Raw genomic sequence first — 18,367 nt, 5'->3', positions numbered from 1 at the left:
TCTTTGTTGTGTCTTTATTTTGGCATAGATAGTAAGTTCATGATTATTCCACTTGAACAGCGACAATACAATTCTTATGTTTTTTCCTTGACACTCTGAAGAAAATCTGATACCTTAAGCAACATTAACATACACACACACAAAAAAAAAAAACGAAAGAAAGAAGGACCACCACAACAGAAAGGCCCGAGTAAAAGGTGTAAAACTTCGCTTAAGACGATCTGAATTGCAATTTGGGTTGACCCAATTCAAATGAGTAAAGTTCGACCGTTCGAACCAACAGTTAAAGAACAGCAAAAACGACGGCGTTTGTTCCAAAGTCGATCTTCATGTGTTCCATACATCTGAATCAGACGGGTAGAATGTCAGTGTTGGTCGATCCAAATTGAGTCGTACACAACTCAATTGAGTCAAACGTCGACCTTAATCATGATTTAAAAATCGCTCAGATTAGTTCGTTCCAGATGTGAATCTATAGAAATCGCCAGAAATAACTTGCAGTAAAATATTTTTGCCGCCTTTTTTTGGTTTAGTTTTGCGTGAAAAGGGCCTTGCAAGCTGACTTCAGTTTGTGAGAAAATAATTCAATTCAATTAAACCCTGTCACTGAAAGGTGATCATTACTTGATTAGTAATGAAAATGGTCCTAAAATGGGCACCTCTTCTGCTCCCCTCGGACAAGGCGAGCAGATTAAAGTAACGTGAATAAAATAAATTGACCCAGTTCATTGCTCTGGTTCCTATCTGCTCTGTATCTCATTCCATTCTCAGTAACTTTCCACGTTCCTTAATTTGTTCGCTCCTAAATTTTCCTCTCCTCGGTACAATTAATTCGTCATCAACCTACCAGTTAATATTTTTTACGAGCTTTAGCATACTTTTAACAGAGTAAAGAACAAAGGTATTGTACAGTGGGCACATCTGTTCAGTTTCGGCCCTCTCCATTTCTGAGGGGCTTGAAGCGCGCGCAAGCAAAAATATCATAAAAAGCGCGTGGTGCAAAGAGACCCCGCGTTCCGCGCGTGTGATGGTGTTTCTCGCGCGCTACACGACTTTGAGAAAACAACACTGGCAGTATCCAGACAAAAAAATTAATTGGCTGAATGCGGAAACTTTCACAGTTTAATACTACCACTGCGTTTGAATACTTATGATGTATACAATCTAATCTAATTAATCTACAATCTAATTCATCTAATTTATACATCAGTGTACTGAGCTTGTACGGAACTCAGCTACAGAGATACTTTCAAAGCCAACGTTGAGGCTCCTCTTACTTTTCGTAGGTTATTGAGAGTAAGTACTTTCTCAATGATGAATGTAAGGCACACGGCAGTAATAACAAGCTAGGGTTTGTGTCTCGAGGTGTGACAGTTTCAAGCATGTTCATGGCAAGAGTCGGCTCAAACGTATAATTATCACGCATATTTTCACCTTACAAACACGTTTCACGTGCCAGGTTTTGATAGGAAAAAAAAAATGAAAAAATGGAGGAATAAACTGGATTCAAAAAGAAGCCAAGAGCGAATGCTTGTGCTGGAACGAAAGCATAGCGAGTAAGTCTCGCGCGTGATCCATGCTAAGCCACGTGAGTGACACGCGTTCGACCTCCCTGCAAAACAGAGTCACAGAGTCACAGAGTCCGTAGATAGGCAGGTAAACAGACAGACACCCTGAAAAGGTGTTGAATAAAACCAATTACCTTTTATGTGTTCAAGAGACAGTCATTTTCATCATCAGAGTTCTCTCAGTTTAACTTCCACGTTCTTTCTTGTTCAGAATTTTCCCAAGTTCTGTTTTCAAATGCTTAAGCTTCCCGCCTTTCCTCACTTTTTTCCTCAACACAGCTTCTCCGTTGGAGTTTGCTTGATAAAAATGCCCTGTATTCCAGCTTGTACCGAGCTTCCCGTCGCGTTGTTTCTTCCACATGCGTCGCTCCAGTGAAACCAGCCTTGAATCAAAACGTTCGAAAAAATAACACATGAACCCAATGGTGCACAGGGCCACCAGCAGATTGAAGATAAAGCCGTACCACAAAGAACAGGAGTTGGTTTTGCTGTTCATCTCGCTGAGCAGCTACTGTAAACTGAATCGGGAGTTGTACTCAAGACTTCGTGAGCTTCCTGTCACGGTTTGCAATGCAGAATTTGTTTGTGTAAGTGATATGGCTTATTTAAAGAATCCAGATAAAAATACATGAAAGTATGTGATCCGAGTCAACTTAACGCAGGTAACTGTTTACGCATGCTTTTAAAAATGTAGTTTAATGCTTAAAGAGCAGGGTATAAATCTCTTGTAATAGTGTCGCCTCGTCCTCAGCAACCAGCCCTCTACCTTTGTTTAAGTTGAGAGCTAAAGGTATATTTAAGACGTTATCTCTTTCGGTATCCCAGGAATCCACTTGAGTTTTTGTTCGCTGCAATTTGCTGTCATCTCTTGCCTTGTATTTACCTTTACATACGGAAGCGTGAACAGTAATCAGCATTCACGCCATTTGTGACGTCATCTGTGTACGGAAATTCCTCATCAAACGCATTTCTAATCTCGCGCTTCCTACGGAAGCCAGAAAAATAAATATGTTATGCTAGGATAAACACTTAGGCGCCAGTGTTGGCGGCATGAAAAAAATCATGAACCTTTGAGATAACAACCAAGGACGGTTGTTTCGGCTTTATAACCATAGAAGTGTGGAGGCGCGGTGTACGCCAAGCCCGTTACAGGGGGTCTTGAACCCCACTCCTCCCCCAGGATTTTTGCAGTTTGACTTATTGGTGGCATTCGAAGCTCATGTTGTCAATAAAAAATAACAAAATAAATAAAAAGGCTTCCATTTTGGTCAAATAACTGTAAAATGCCGAATATAAGCCCTGGGTTTTCATTCGCACAAGGGACTTTTGAGGAGCATATTTTCGGGGGGGTGGGGGAAGGGTGCACGTTGGACTTACCAGCGGTCATGCCACATTTTATTTTTAGCGGCCATGCCTCATTTTCGCGCTTACCGCGGGAATGGTGGTAAAATGGCCGCGAATCCCGCGGGAATGAGACGAAAATAGAGTTTGATCACAGGTTAGTACTGACCGTGCCAGTAAAAGCATGTTAGCATCTTTAACGACTAGTCACTCAGGGAAGTTCGACTGCGTAACCGAGAGTAAAAAACAAGATCATTTACACGCCACATTTCAGAAGAGTGTATTGTTTCAAGCCCAAACTTTACGCTCTGAGATGAACAAGCTAAAAGTCGAACTGAGGAAAATAGAATCCACATTTTGAGTGCTTTATTACCTTTATTAATTAACGACAGAGCCGTTGTTTAATTATCCCTAACACAATAATCAATTGTCCGCACTACACGGTACAGATGGCCACACTGAAACTTCTTCACTACTCAACAAAACACCTCGACGGAATCAATCAATATGTAGCATAACATGACATGTTTAACGCTTCTTGACCAACAAAGCCAAACAAGAAATGAACCAACGCACAAGGAACTCGGTTTTCCTAATGATGTTTAAAGCATGCACCGGCCCAGATCTCTAGCGATACATTAACTACTGTTAAAATAATGGAACTTTCAAGCCTTCAAAGTGACTAAGCGTTACCTCGGTAACAACAAAACACTCGCTTGACAGAAACCAGATATATTATGTGCACCCTACAGACTAAGTTCTGTTAGTTTGCTCACAGGAGCACGCAGTTCTCGTTACAGCGCCCTGCAAGCGTTTACACTATTCTATACTGGTTATTTAATCCATTAATTATTCCGTGAGGTGTTTCAAGTCTTCAGAAAAGACGAGCCAAAATATTTTGCTACAGCGGACTAATTAGAAGAGAACAGTTCCTCGCAGAAGGTTTTGTAGTCGTAGGCTCCCGGAACCTCTCGGCCCTTGTCGTCGATGAACGGATTCATCCGATCAATACAGAAGTCGGCTTGTTCCTTGGTAAGAGACTGGAACAAGAGAGAATACAAAAACAGTATTAGGGTAAACAAAACGACATGGTTTGAGGGAAGAGTTCAAACGACGTACTAAGTGGCCATATATGGGTACCTAATTACACATTCCGTCTCGGAGACAATAAAAAAGGGATCGCAGAACCTGGAAACTCTTGTTTCCTTCTGCTGTAGTTTACAAGAAGAGGTTCTCCTGTTTTCCTAAGATTTTTACTGTTCGTCATGACACAATTTTGACGTATCCCATAATTTCTATGCTATACCAAACGAGAATGAATGAGCACAGCAATCATCTTGGTAAAGATGTTCATTTTGCAAACAGTTTTGAGCGTGAAGGGTAGGTGTGACCACTTAAAATAAACTCGCCTACTTTGAAGGTCATTACATTGTGTCACTATGAGGCCAAGGTCACACAACATAAACAACGAAGCCCTAGCTTGAATAACATACAAAAGGAACTAGGTGCACGAACACCGTACTACCAGAACTTGTAGAAATTTTGGCTGTGAACTGGGATTGGACTATTACACTCGCAAACAGCTGATTTCAGTTCTCTGCAACCATAGGTGGTTTGCATGGCCGCCATGTTGGTGTCCAAAACAAAAGAAAATTTGTCATATAGTTTTCATAAAAATGGAAGTTAAGTCCCAGAGGAGAAAAGTCTTATTGTTCCTGTACAACAACATGGCCGCCATGACGTCACATGCAAACCATCAATAGGCTAGTTTTCTCACAAATGATGCGCGAACTTTCCCAACCCTTGTAATAGTATAGTTACCTGATAGAGTTCTGCCTCAGTGACGTATGGCCGTTTTCCACCCTCAGTCAGCGCCTTGAAGGCGTTGATAACTTCTTGACTGGAGCCGACATTTTCGGTCTCACGGCTGATCATGAACGCCATGTACTCTCCCATAGACACCACACCGTCACTACACAAAGAAAAGGACAGTTAGGACCAAGCCAAACACCACACAAGGTGGTTCTACCTTTTGAGCCGCGGAAGAAATGCTTAAGCTTATACATTCAAATGAAAGCTGCTGTATCGGGTGGTTCTTAATCCTAGCGCGACCGTGGAAATTTAAAGGTGGTTATAAATATACCTTGTGCCTGTTGATAAAATCCTAAATGTACGCATTACCATAAAAGTAATTCAGTAGTACTTTTCATACGACGCTGTTTGTTGTACCGTACAAGGAAGTTCCAAGTTGTGCTGTTTGTTATGCTGTGCAAAAGCAGTTCAAATTTCTGAGTGTGTGGATGAAATCCTGAAGTGTGACTGTATTATCCAATTTTCTCAACTGAGTGAGTTTGTGCGGTGTGTCCTAAATTGTATTCTCACCCGTTGGGATCCACAGTCCTCAGGATGGCTTCAAACTCGGGATCTTCTTCGCCCTCCTCCACAATGGACAAATCATAGCCCAGGGACCGTAAGCACGACTTGAACTCTTGATGATCCAGATAACCAGTCTTGTCTTTGTCAAAGTGCCTATGGAAACGCAAGAAACGAGTCAAGACTGATATTGAGACGACATGCCCCAAAAGCAATGTCTTAAATGAATAATTAAGCCCCGAGTGGACGCCTCCATTAGATGCCTTTATATAGCCTCCCACAACGTTCTTTTTTTAGTACAGGGGAAATGAAGTTGAGCGCTGATTTAGCAACGTCACGAGTTCAGATTTCTCGTGTCGACATCCACAACTTCAGAACTGTTCTTAGTGAAGCATCTTAAATCGATGTTCCCAGCTCTTCCGTGAGGACAATTTACATGAGTTCAAAATCTTTTGTTACGTTTAGAGTGTAGTTTGTATCTGTTGCTCTAGATGACGAATTGTTTTAGTTGATGACAGAAAGCTCAAGTCCAAAAGTAACAAGACTTACTTGAACATGATGGTGAACTCTTTGAGCGTCTCTTCGGACACACCAGTGGTATTGCGTGCCTGGATTTGCTGCTCCAGATTGTGTTTCATGCGCATGGCAAGTTGATCCAGCTGATCCCACTGTTGAGCAAGGTCCACAGTGCTGTGTTCCGTGTACCTGGGTAATAAACCGCGCGTTAATGATATAAATATCAACAACTCAGAATTTCGTTTATTCCTGTCACATTTCTGCAATCTTACGCATGGTACGTCACAGTGAAAAAAGTTAAAAAAAAAAAAAAAAAAAAAAAAAGTAGAGCTTGCGATGCCACTCAGTCCAAGATAATCACATTTGCGTAGTGAAGTCAGTAAACTAAGTTTTAAAGACCAAACATTAGATTTTCCGCTGGTTTCTACCGCACCAAACATAACGATGAACTTGGGTTAAAGTTATTACTTCAAAACATAAGGAACACAACGCACTTGTTGTCCAGGATGAGGGCCTCTTCCATCTGAGCCCCAAGGTCCTCAAGGATCCTCAGGTCCTCTTTCCTATCAGCTATCTCAGCACTCTTCTTCTTCACTTCAGCCAATTGATCTTCAAGGTCTCCTTGCCCATCAACCATTGCCACCCTGAATAACAAACATTTATCTTAGATCAGTATGTTCCTTTGGTACTATGTACTTTGCCGGAAACAATAGCTCTAGGTTTTTAGTTCGAGTCTGCGAACGAGTCCTTAAGTTTGAGTAGTGATATCAAAACTACTGGGACGCGGTTTACAGTTGTTTTCTGTGGTGCTGTCCTTTTTTATTGCTCCTCTGCTATGAATAAGGGAGGGACCCATAACCCTTTTTTCTTCTACCACGTTGAATTTACGATAAACATTTCAGCCCTCAGTTACCTTGTGTCAGTGAGCCAGGCATGGAAAGAGTTGGCAGCCTGTGCAAACTCCTGCCTCAGATTGTCATTGTATTCTTGACGCTGAGCTTCCTTGCGCAAATCATCCTCGCGTTCCTAAAGTTAAATCAAAGATGTTAGTTTATTAATACAAATCAGTTAGACGAATTCGATACGACAAGTAAGTCTACTGAGGGAAAATTGCTTCGCATAGGAATAACCTCACGTTTTCCCCTTTCAGGAAGTGTTTTTGATCATTATTTGTATCTCCTGAACAAACTATTTTGTTACGTTAGTCGACAACGATAACGGAAAAAACAAACCTCAATAATCTTCTGCAGGTTTTCCCAGGTGTCTTCGAGGGCCTCCATTGTGAACCACGTGTACCTAAAACCAGGAAAGGTACTATTTTAGCGACGTACACAATTTGTCAAGAATTCATCAACTAAGGGAATTAACACGACTTAGTTTTCCTTTACAAGAGTGCGCTTATAGTTCTAGAGCTTACGGCTACCCTTCCCACTGGAAGAATCCAAATAGTGAGATATACTCACGGGTTAATGGAGACATTGTAGCTCTTGATCTGTCGATCCAGCTTCCTGAGCATCATGATATCATCTTCGGCTTGATCCAAGGAAGCGCGGAACTGGGTGTGTCCATCTTGCAAGGCCTGGCGAATCATTAAAATGTACCGGAATTAACTGTGGTGCAATAATGGTTATCTCACAAGAAATAAAGTCGCCACAAGCAAATTATTGTAGAAGGATTCATAGTTGCCAGTTACTACTGACTAATCAGTGACTTTGGACGTCAGCCCAACGCCACCAATTAACGTCACATTGCTTGGCAACAACGCCGCTGAAAGGTACGGGCTCATGAAAATCTCAAAATGATCTCAAAAGCAATTATTGTTAATAAACAAAAGCATTTTGCTATCAACGATTTTAAACCTCGGGGGCTTTAGCCTGCGAACGTAGGCGTATTTCCGGCTGTCGCTTCTCTCCGCAGAAGAGACGCGGCGGAGAGAAGCGACAGCTGGAAATATGTCTGCGTTCGCAGGCTACGGGGCTTGTGTGATACGCATTTTTACCAGAAAAGGTTTAAAAGATCTCTTACGGTTAACACTATTTTACAATCATAATTACAATAACAACAAAACAAACAACTTACACGTATCTCCTCCACTGAGTTGCAGCGTACTGGATCAGTGAGATCTTCCTCTGCGTTCTCAAACCAACTGTTAAAAGCAGAAGCTTTCTTGGCAAACAACAGAAACAAGTCCTCCACCTTTAACAGACAAACAAAAAAACACGATTTGTGATACCCCTCTCACACAATCACTAATCTGGAAAACAAACCACAAATGTTTCTAACAAATAAATATCAACACTGAGTTTTAATTCACCTTTTTGTACTGATCCTGCGCATGTTGAAGACGTTCTTTACGGGTCCTTGAGTCCTCCAACAACTGTTCCCACCTAGAAGTCATGACAACAAAATTTACATTGTAAAACACACGACCATGCTTCAGCCAGAGTCCTTGCTTTTTTCGCAAAAGGCAAAGATAAAAACAAGGTGAGTTAGACTGACTGTATTTAGGAGGGGCTTGTATTTGGAATTTTACGGTGATTTATCTGTAATGTCTAATAGCTCTCCGTGACAAACGTAATTCAAGACTGAAGGGATTTGCTGTTCTTGTTTGTATATTCTTATTCCAGCACAACGCCAATTTAACGCACTCTTCAGAGCCTGGAGTGAAGCAAACATGGGTAGGATAATGCAATGACGCTTTCCTCACTTCCAAATAAGGACATCACGCCAGAGCGAAGTTGCCAATGATTGGTCAAGAGAAATTACTCACCTCCTAATAAGGTCATCGTGGCGTTTGATAATTGCAGGAGACTGTTCGTGTTGTGATTGGACCAATTCATCCTTCAGCACAGTCACACGTGCAATTCCTTCATTCTCAAAAGCTTGAAGTCCAGAGTCAAAAGTTTCCTAAGTTATAAAACAGGACAGGACGTTCACCACAAGTGTACGGTTTTAAATTATAAATTATAAATTCAGGTGTTTATGTTTACCGATAAGGTTGTTGATTAGGCATTTGCATTTCTCTTCCATCATGGTAGCACAAAACCCCGCAAAACTTTAGAAAAAAAATCGTCTGCCAAATCGGCACTCTTAATCCCCAAGGAATAAACGAACGATTTTCATTCAGTTAATTTATTCTTGTTTTCCACGTGACCATGCTCCCACCAATAGCGTAGCTCCGCTGCTCATTATAATTATAAACACAAACAACCCACAATTCCCTGATTCACTCTGACGAAGGTCTAACGCTCGAAACGTCAGCACTCGAATCTCTTTACAGTGACCAATTTACCTTTTGTTATCCACTCTGATAGACCAAACATTTGTTTCTACTCCCCACCGATGCAGCGCCCGCCGCAGCTTCTTTAGAAACTAACTCTCTTATCCATTTATAATAGCCCAAGGCATGCGTTTGCTTTGTGTTCAGTCGAGATCAAACTACTCCAAAGTGAATGATAGACGAAAATTTCCCTACGCGCTATTCAACTCATACCTGTTTGGTGAAAAGAGTTTGGACTGATGATAGATCTCGTCCCAGGTCATCTGACCGAGCTATTCCTTCCTTGTCACCTAAAAGAGAACCTGTGTTATTGAGCAATATTTCTTGATCTCGGACAACTGATGAGAAGGAGTAACTGTGAAGCTGCACAATACTGTACCATATTGCGTTTGTTACTGAAAAACTACAACGATGGAAATACTTTCTACAAGAACTAACAACAAGAGCTTGCACATACCAATCCAGGATTCCACTACATCGGCCTTCCAGTTAAACTGCAAGAAAGCTGAGTTGTCATTCAGCTTGGCCTTTCGGTAGGACGCCATCCTCTCCAACTCTTGCAACTTGCTCTACACGAGACAAGACACCAAGAAACAAATGTTAGATTAATGATGTTCTAAAAGGTGCCCATCATGGAGAGAGAGAATGGAGGAAGAAATAAAAACAATACAATAATGTGGGGCTGGGAAACTCAGAATGTGTGGCTTTTGGCGAGAGTTTTCTTTGACAAGAGAGAACATTACAACTAACGTAAGAACAAACCGCAAAGAATTAGGAGAAATAGAGGAGAAATTATTCGCAAAAAAATAGCTCTCTCCTGTCCGTTTGTTTACATTTCCTCCGGTTTGAGTTCTCTCGTTTGATGTCTAGCTGTCAACACTTTAATCAAATTGTTTAAGGTTTTTTATTCACACTGTGATGTAAGAGTCTGTCCTTTAACTGTTGAACCCTGAAAGTATCAATCTTACATAGTTTCCCCACCAAAGCTATATTTAAGAACAGGCAAAGTTCCTAAAGCGAACAAATAAAACAAAACAAACTTTTGTTACCTTGATGGACGAAATCCTGTGTTCAATCAATTCATGCTGATGGTTACCCTGAGGAAATAAATTAGTTCATCAGTGTTACAAGTAAATGTACATTATCACCTAATTTAGTTTTCACATTGTTAAACAAATTCACCTGTTCAATGAGCTGGTTTCCGGCATCCTCAATATCCTGTACTCTCTCCCGATGGACTTCCAAATCAGTCTCAAACGCTTCATGCTTCTTCAAGAGACCCTTTGAAAATAACGATAATAGTACACTGTAAGAAATTTGTTCAAGAAGTTTAATTGCACTGTTCTGTTTTGACCATTCTCTAGTTTGCCCATTCTGGTGTCAGTCGGTGTGGTTACTTAGGATACAGATTGAATGTATGGCTATATATCCAAAGTGATGCTAGACCTAATAACAGAATACGGGATGTTACCACTAACCAGTAACACTTAAGGGTTGTTTTCTTGAAATTACAAAATGGACAGAAATTCAAGGTATATTAAAAGTCTCGAAGTTGCCTTTGTACCCACATCACATCATCATTATCATCATCACCACCCCCAACATCATAATTGTCATGTCATTGTTGCATAAATCAATATTGCCAATCTTGTCATCATCACCATCATTTTCATTATCATTGGAAGGGAAAATGACAGCAACTTTGAACCACTTACAGGCCTGGCCCCAGTTGTTCAAAAAGCAGATAACGCTATCCAATGACAAATCGCTATCCAGCAAATAAAATGTACTCCAAACAATACATTTTTATCCACTGGATAGTGACTTATCTGCTGGATAAAGTTATCTGCTCTTTGAACAACTGGTGCCTGGTAAAGCGAAGCTCACATCAATTCACCTACCGACACCTCACTGTGCCATGTGAAGCTACATGTAAGAACCATTCAACTGTGCTTAAACCCACCTGCACAGCAGCCAGTGTATCGCCATAGTCGTCACTCCCAACAAGAGTGTTTTTCTCGTTGATCCAGGATTCCTCTTCACCAACATTAGCACTGAACTGCTGGTATGCCAGAGACTCATCCAGTTTGTGCTGCCTACAGAGTTAAAACCCACAGACAGGTAAGAGAGGAAATCCTGAAAGGAGTTATAAGGGAAGTTATTTTGTTATGAGTACCTCTCTTCTGCAAGTTTCTTCAGCTCATCCCAGTTTTCTTGCAGCTGATCACAGCGGGCCTTGATCTCATCAGAGCTGCTATGACCCTCATCTATAAACTTCTGGCCACAGGACAGCACAGCCTACAAAGAAACAAATCAGTGATTAAGAATGTGAGAAAAGGTGTATTAACTGCAAGGTTATGGCGTGATGATGAAAACTGTCACCACTTTTAATCAACAAAGTTTGGAAAAGCTTTCAGAGGGTTCAAGACGATAAAGACAGTGTGAAATCACAAACTCGTTAACCAACAATCTTGTAATATAACTCGTCTAACTGAATGTAGCACCAAGCATCCTTCTCGTTTTTGTGGTCTTCTTTTGAGGATAGGACAAAAGTTCACATATGCTTTTGAAAATTCAAATCTAAAGCCAATACTGCATGTTAACATTATTGTTTCCTGAAGTCACCTTGCCTCTCCATAGTCAGTTAAAGAAACAGTGTATCAAGAATAGAATTATGGGAAAACCCTTGCAGGGGGGTGCAAACACAATACATTGCTCAACTCAACAGGGTTCGAGATATTGGAGGTCTATGATATCAGGACAAAAAACTGTTACAATGACGCAAATGCTTTAAAGTTTATGTCAATCATCCTCCCACCTGAATCCTAGCCTCATGGTTGTTCAGTTCAGCTTCAAGACGCTGATGCTTCTTACGCAGGTTCTGCACTCCAGTCAAGTCCTTGCCATAATCCTCAGAACTTGTCAACAGCTTCTTCTCTCTGATGAAAAAGAGACAAAAAAAATTACAGCCATTGCCATAATAATACCCCGTCAGGTAACGTCTTTTCACTTACTTGATCCAGGACTCCTCGTCATCCAAATCCCGGTAGAACTGGTGCAGAGCATTTGACTCGTCCAGTTTCTTGTGACGATCTGCAGCCATGTCCTTTACACTACAGTGAAACGAAAACCACAGGTAACAGTTTCAGAAGCTCAGAATCATCAATCCCATTTTGGCCGTGCAAATGTCAACAGCGGCTTGAAAAGCTCAGTTGTACTACACAATCTTGGCCAACACTGAGTCTCTTTTCTAAGATTTTAATGATTCAATTTAGCATTTGAACCATGTGGCAAGTTTTGATATACTAATGACATTGAAATGGAGGACCCCACAAACTAAAGTTGCAAGATTATGACTACAATGTAGTTCTTAGGAAAGCTTTAAGTGTTTCATTAAAAAACGAGACAAAGTTTGTCAGGACAGTACAAACTCACTTGTCATAGCGTTCAGCAATACCACGGGATTTGTCTTGCAGAGAATCGGCATCAAAATGGCCCACTTCAGCAAAGTGCTGTGTCTGAGCCTGTAGATCTGTAATGCGATCCTGAAAGAAAGAGAATACAAATGCTGGGTATTACAAACAATTAAATTTTCTATTTACTTCCTCCTGTATTTGAACAAACAAAATAAGGAATGGGTGAATGGTTCTACTTAATGATTCATCTCTTGATTCTCAAAAGAGAGAGAGATTTGATTTACCCTTGGATGACAATGTCACAAAAAAAAAACAACAACAACAACAATGGAGAGAAACAGATAATAAGAACCCACCTCATGAGCAGTGATATCTGCTTCCACAAGCTGGTGTTTCTTGATGAGATTCTGCACGCTTGCCAGGTCACGACCATAGTCATCTTGGGAGAGGCTGGCTTCAACCTGAAATGGAAATGCAACATACATCAAATTGTGAATCTCAAGAAAACAAAATTCATTCATTTGTCCTACTGTTTTTTTTTTTTTTTTGCATTTAAACCTTCCAAAAATTCAGTTTTTTGCCAGATGTATTTTCATTTTCATGCTTTGTGGGGCTAACACAAGGAGAGTGGCTATGTGTGAAGAGATTTTACAGAAGTCTGATTAACAAACAAAAACGCTAACAAATATATATACTTTCATAGCCACTTGGTCAGCTGGTCAATTAAAATTAATGTTACCTCGTCAGTCAAGTTGCCAATGAACGAAGTGTTACAACTTCACAGCTTCTCACAATCCAACCCCTACTCCTTACCTCTCCGAGCCAGAAATCTAATTCCTTGACATTGGTGTTAAACTGTTGTTGCTGGTTGGCTTCCTTTAGATGCTGACTCTTCATGCTGGATTTCTGCACCAGGTATTCCCACTGCTGTTGTAGTTTGGTGATTCTCTCCTTCACGATCTCCTCGCTTCCTGCACACTTGCGCTGTTCTATCAGACCTGCAGGGAAAACAACAAGTTCATATCAAACCTTTGAATCATTGTACAATGCAAATAACATCAAATATGTACATGTGGATCTTTAGGACTTGAGCAATCATTTAGTACATAACAGGTGTCTTACAAAGAGATTACGTACAAATAATAGATTAATTTGTTCTGTACCTTCTGCCAAGTTGATTGTCTCCAGAACTCTCTCCTGATTGGCTGAAACTTCAGCTTCAAAGGCCTGGTGCTTCTGGAACTTGGACTAAAATACAAAACATTAAATCCTAATGGGTTAAAAGGATATTTCTGCAAAATAGTGCTGCCTTTCAAAGGAATAACGAGTAATTTACACTAATTAAGCTATACAGTAACGGACAGAAGTAACCAAACAGGGAACGCTTTACTGGAACTCTTAGGGAATGCAAAGAGGAACGCTTAGGGAATGCAAAGGGAACTCTTAGGGAATGCAAAGAGGAATGCTAAGGGAACACAAAGTGAACTCTTAGGGAACGCAAAGAGGAACACTTAGCTGAATGCGTTCAATGCAGCATTCTATGTTAGGTTACAGGTCCGGTATTTATGGATTTTGTGACAATCAGTGACACCTCTATGGTCAAAATTAAATGAGTCCCACCTGCAGGTTGGTTGGATCCTTGTAGGATTCATCCAGAACAGTCTGCAACTTTTCACTGACCCACGCTTCAATGTCCTCGGCATCACGGCTGAACTGTTGAATGGTTTTAGATTCACCAAGCTTGGAGCGGCGTTCAACAAGAGCAGCCTTCAGTGTTGCCCACCTGTGAAATAAAATAGTGACACGTTGTAAACAACAAAACAATAAACAACCTGACCATGTCCACAAGGTCATCATGCATGTATATAAAATATTCTAGTGAGGGAATCTAACAAAGGAATAAGGCATTTCTAATGTCTTTTCTAACAGGGAACTGAAAAACCTAAACAAAAGATAGCAATTCTAAAAATTCAAAATGCTATAAATCCTATCCAAATCAATTTAAGAGATATCCCAAAGAAATGTTCTGTAAAAAAGTAAAATTTTAATTAGTATTTTCGTGGTACAGTGATACCATCATCTACCAGTAGACCACAACTTCAATAACACAATAAGGACTTGAAAAAAATAAAAAAAAAACTTGTCGAGCTTAAAACCTCTTATAATTTAAGTAAATGAATTCAGTGTCCCACACTCAGAGAACTTAAGGCAGCTCCAGTTTCTTAAACCTGTTGTGACAACAGTTTATTACCTTGCCAATACAGCAGCAATTCTCTCAGCAATAGCAGGAGAATCATAATGATTGTTGTCGATCAGCCTGTCTGCGTTATCCTTCAGAGCGTTGATCTTGACATCCTGCACAGCTAGCGTCTTGGTGAAGTCCTCATGTTTCTTGATCAGAGCTTCAGCACCCTCAGCTGCTTCTCCAACATCTTCGCTCTGAATGATGGCCTCACGGGTCGCCATCCACTGTTCAAGCTGCTCAGCATCACGGTTGAACAACTGTTGGAATGATTAACCAAGGAGGAGTGTGCAAGTTAGAATCAACAAGTTGATGATTAAATATTACATTAAAAAACAAACAAACAAACAACAAAAAAACAATACAACATGTCAGACTAAATAGCATGGACAAGTTCTGGAAAACAAACCTGCAATTCCAGACACTCATCAAGCCTCTGCTTGCGTGCAGCCCAAGCCCTGAATGATAAATTGAAACACATGGAAGTCAGTAACCAGAACAAACTTTTTGACTGAATATGGTGGAAAGACTCTTCTAACCCTAAAAAAGGAGCATAATGTAACAAGTCTATCATGTCAATCCTTTCAACTATCATTGTCAAGTGCATACAACACAAATTGAAGGAGAGATGCACAAAGCCTAAGCCCCTAAAAAGTAAAACAAACAAAACAAAAACTACTGTAGAATGTCTCACTTCTCAAGTTCTTCTCGCTCTTGAGCCATTGTGTCCAACTTCTCGCGTATGTCTGGACTGGCATAATGTTCTTTGTCTAGTAACTCTTTGCCAAAATCTTCAAAGGCTTGGAAGGTGCTGTCACGTGCATCAATCTCTGCACGGTGTTCCTAAGAAGTGAAAAATAATACCAAAGATTTACATCTGTACCTTATAGGTGAGATAACAAGAGAGCGGTCTCCAATCTAACCGAGTGATTCTCACCTGGTGTCTGTCCAAGAGAGCCTCAGCGCTGGCCACATCCTTAGCAAGCTCATCAGATGTCACAAGTGCCATGATACCATTGATCCAGGAGGTGAGATCTCTGAAATGATAAATACAATTGTGATAAATTGATTTATCTCAGTTGAAACTCTTCTTTCTCCTTAAGGACAACTCCAACAGGCAGACAATTCTCTGATGTGTACACTAAATAGCAACTCCTCACCCCCCCCCCCCCCCCAAGTAAAATAAATCATCTCATGTACAAGCACACGTCTCAAGGGTTTAGTGCTTACCAGAGGTTTTAATATTCTAAGCAGCATTTACCAAAATTTAATACAATAATGCTGCACCGTGGTTTTTATTAGTGAGTATTACAGATGGAGACATCTTTCTAGCACACATTCTAGGGAGTTGATTAGGTGGTATCTGTCCCTTTCCTAACAGTGTGCACCTCTTGAATAAAGAATTTGGGACCTGGCACTCACCTGAACTCATTAAGGAAGTGGAAGTAGTCATACGAGTCTCTCAACTTGCCCTTCCTTGCAGCAGCCTAGGGGCAAACAAAAAATAATCAATAAAACATTTAGTAAATAAACAATTGACTGAACAAAGTAAATAAAAATAGTGTAAGTCATCAGACGTGAGAATTCACCCTTGTGTAAGACTGAAGGATTACCTAATGTGTTTGTCTTACAAAGGAATAACAAACCTGTTCCCGGAGGTTTGCCCAGGCCTCCTCCAGTTCATGCCTCTTCCATTCAATATCCTGTGCGGCATTTGGGTGACTAGAGGTCAGCTTAGCAGCTTCAACATTCAGTTCACGAACCTGATGGGGGCAACAACAGCATAATCTGTTTAATTTTTCAGTTGCAATGCACTTTGGAATGACCTGCATACTCAATGGGGAATACCACATCTGCAAGTAAGGCAGTGATAAAATAGTTGTCAAACCTTCTCTTCTAATGCAGCTAAATCTCTCTCCAAGACTTCATGCTTTCTCTGCAGGGCCTGGACACTAGCCAAATCACGGCCGTAATCTGATGTAGACAAAGCTGTGTCCTTCTCTGAGATCCATGCCTTAGTATCGTCAGCATCTCTGAATACAAAAATTTAACAATCAGATTAAGAACAGTTTGAAACACAGCCATTAAACACATCAAGAATAGATGAGGGTGGGAGTAGGTGCCTTAAGGATAGTGGAGCCATGCATGTGAGCCAAGCATCTAGGTAAAAACCACAACAAGGCTTCGCAATATTTATTGCTAATGAATTCCCGAAAAAGAGCCCAGTAAGGCCTTGAGGCCCTGCTACGTACCAGGCTGCCCCACGGTACATGTGAGCCACCATAAAGGAGATCAATGGCCAGCATTACTGTCTCAAGTTTACAATTAGCCACATTATGCACACATAAATGTCAACCCCTTAATAACTGTACTGCTTTAGTGCTTCCAGGGCAAGGCTGTGGGGGCCACATTACCTGTGGAATTTTTGGATCTGCTGAGCATTGTCAAGGTTCTCCTTTCTCTGTTCAGACATGGTCACCAGGTTTGTCCACTTCTGCTTCAGTCTCTGTTAACAAGATGAAATGGCGCATCAGTAAACACTGTTAGTCATTCAGTCCAATAATCAGATTACTCAGTCAGTCAGTCAGACATGAATCATTAATCCATTGATCAATCAAATCAATAAACAACCAGCACACCATTCCCAGTCAGTGTTTTGCAGTCAGTCAGTCAGTGAGTCAGTCATCAGTCAGTCAGTCAGTCAGTCAGTCAGCCAGTCAGTCAGTCAGTCAGCCATTCAGTCAGTCAGTCAGTCAGCCAGCCAGTCAGTCAGTCAGTCAGCCATTCAGTCAGTCAGTCAGTCAGTCAGTCAGTCAGTCAGTCAGTCAGCCAGCCAGCCAGTCAGTCAGTCAGTCAGCCAGCCAGTCAGTCAGTCAGCCAGCCAGTCAGTCAGTCAGTCAGCCAGTCAGTATGTCATCAGTCAGTCAGTCAGTCAGTCAGCCAGTCAGTCAGTCAGTCAGTCAGTCAGTCAGCCAGTCAGTCAGTCAGTCAGTCAGTCAGTCATCACTCAGTCAACCACCAGTCAGTGATTCACTAGATCGATCGATCGAGATCGATCAATCAATCAATCAATCAACCAACCAACCAATTACAAATTAAATTAGTGGTTGATAACTCTATTCATTCATTCATTCATTTGTTCACTTGCTTGTTTCTTCTTAGTCAATTAATCAACCAATCAACAGGGCAGTCGGTCCGTTCAACTTGTTCAACAATCCTTAAGTTTGTAGTTTTCAAGTCAGACTATGTTCCTCACCTCAATCATTTCACGGATCATCTCGTACTCTGTGTAGTGTTCAACCTTCAGTTTCTCAGCATGTAAAGTGAGCTCTCTGATGCGAACTTCTTTGGAAATCATGTCCTGGATAAAGAACACACATATGACATAAGCATGAAGGAATGAAGGACTACATTGAACAAACCTAAGCTGGGGTTTACATGCATCACTACCGTCTACCTTCTCAAAATCATCAAACTTCTTCTGCTGTGCTTCCACATGTTCATAATCCTTTCCAACCTCCTCAGAGGTGACAATGGCTTCCTAAAAAGGCAACAAAAGCCCCAAAATCAATGAGATGAAACACCAGTCAGAAACTGAATGATTAAGAGTAAAATCTTTAAACCTTACTCA

The 18,367-nt window shown here is 40.9% G+C and overlaps 1 protein-coding gene across 1 annotated transcript in view; it reads right to left on the bottom strand.

Moving 5' to 3' along the window:
* Positions 1-3,260: 3,260 nt before the first annotated feature.
* Positions 3,261-18,367, bottom strand: part of LOC146486966 (spectrin alpha chain, non-erythrocytic 1-like) — a 33,671-nt gene continuing 18,564 nt past the window's right edge. The window contains exons 28-61 of the mRNA XM_085091117.1: positions 18,194-18,277; positions 17,993-18,097; positions 17,151-17,242; positions 16,625-16,769; positions 16,383-16,499; positions 16,159-16,223; positions 15,674-15,773; positions 15,431-15,579; positions 15,146-15,194; positions 14,746-14,996; positions 14,115-14,277; positions 13,658-13,742; positions 13,308-13,492; positions 12,851-12,955; positions 12,514-12,623; positions 12,093-12,191; positions 11,897-12,017; positions 11,255-11,376; positions 11,042-11,174; positions 10,261-10,359; positions 10,128-10,175; positions 9,536-9,647; positions 9,292-9,368; positions 8,569-8,705; positions 8,113-8,185; positions 7,878-7,994; positions 7,262-7,377; positions 7,031-7,094; positions 6,712-6,824; positions 6,293-6,442; positions 5,832-5,987; positions 5,292-5,438; positions 4,731-4,881; positions 3,261-3,949 (exon numbers count right to left, since the gene is read on the bottom strand). Of these exons, the coding sequence (XP_084947243.1) occupies positions 3,821-3,949; positions 4,731-4,881; positions 5,292-5,438; positions 5,832-5,987; positions 6,293-6,442; positions 6,712-6,824; positions 7,031-7,094; positions 7,262-7,377; positions 7,878-7,994; positions 8,113-8,185; positions 8,569-8,705; positions 9,292-9,368; positions 9,536-9,647; positions 10,128-10,175; positions 10,261-10,359; positions 11,042-11,174; positions 11,255-11,376; positions 11,897-12,017; positions 12,093-12,191; positions 12,514-12,623; positions 12,851-12,955; positions 13,308-13,492; positions 13,658-13,742; positions 14,115-14,277; positions 14,746-14,996; positions 15,146-15,194; positions 15,431-15,579; positions 15,674-15,773; positions 16,159-16,223; positions 16,383-16,499; positions 16,625-16,769; positions 17,151-17,242; positions 17,993-18,097; positions 18,194-18,277 (3,969 nt within the window). The 3' untranslated portion in view covers positions 3,261-3,820. The remainder of the gene's footprint in view (positions 3,950-4,730; positions 4,882-5,291; positions 5,439-5,831; positions 5,988-6,292; positions 6,443-6,711; positions 6,825-7,030; positions 7,095-7,261; positions 7,378-7,877; positions 7,995-8,112; positions 8,186-8,568; positions 8,706-9,291; positions 9,369-9,535; positions 9,648-10,127; positions 10,176-10,260; positions 10,360-11,041; positions 11,175-11,254; positions 11,377-11,896; positions 12,018-12,092; positions 12,192-12,513; positions 12,624-12,850; positions 12,956-13,307; positions 13,493-13,657; positions 13,743-14,114; positions 14,278-14,745; positions 14,997-15,145; positions 15,195-15,430; positions 15,580-15,673; positions 15,774-16,158; positions 16,224-16,382; positions 16,500-16,624; positions 16,770-17,150; positions 17,243-17,992; positions 18,098-18,193; positions 18,278-18,367) is intronic.

This window comes from Pavona decussata, unplaced genomic scaffold (genome assembly GCF_977016875.1).
Source record: "Pavona decussata unplaced genomic scaffold, jaPavDecu1.1 SCAFFOLD_19, whole genome shotgun sequence".
Lineage (NCBI taxonomy): Eukaryota > Metazoa > Cnidaria > Anthozoa > Scleractinia > Agariciidae > Pavona > Pavona decussata.
The sequence above is the reverse complement of the archived record's forward strand: the minus strand, read 5'-3'. Positions and strand labels throughout refer to the sequence as shown.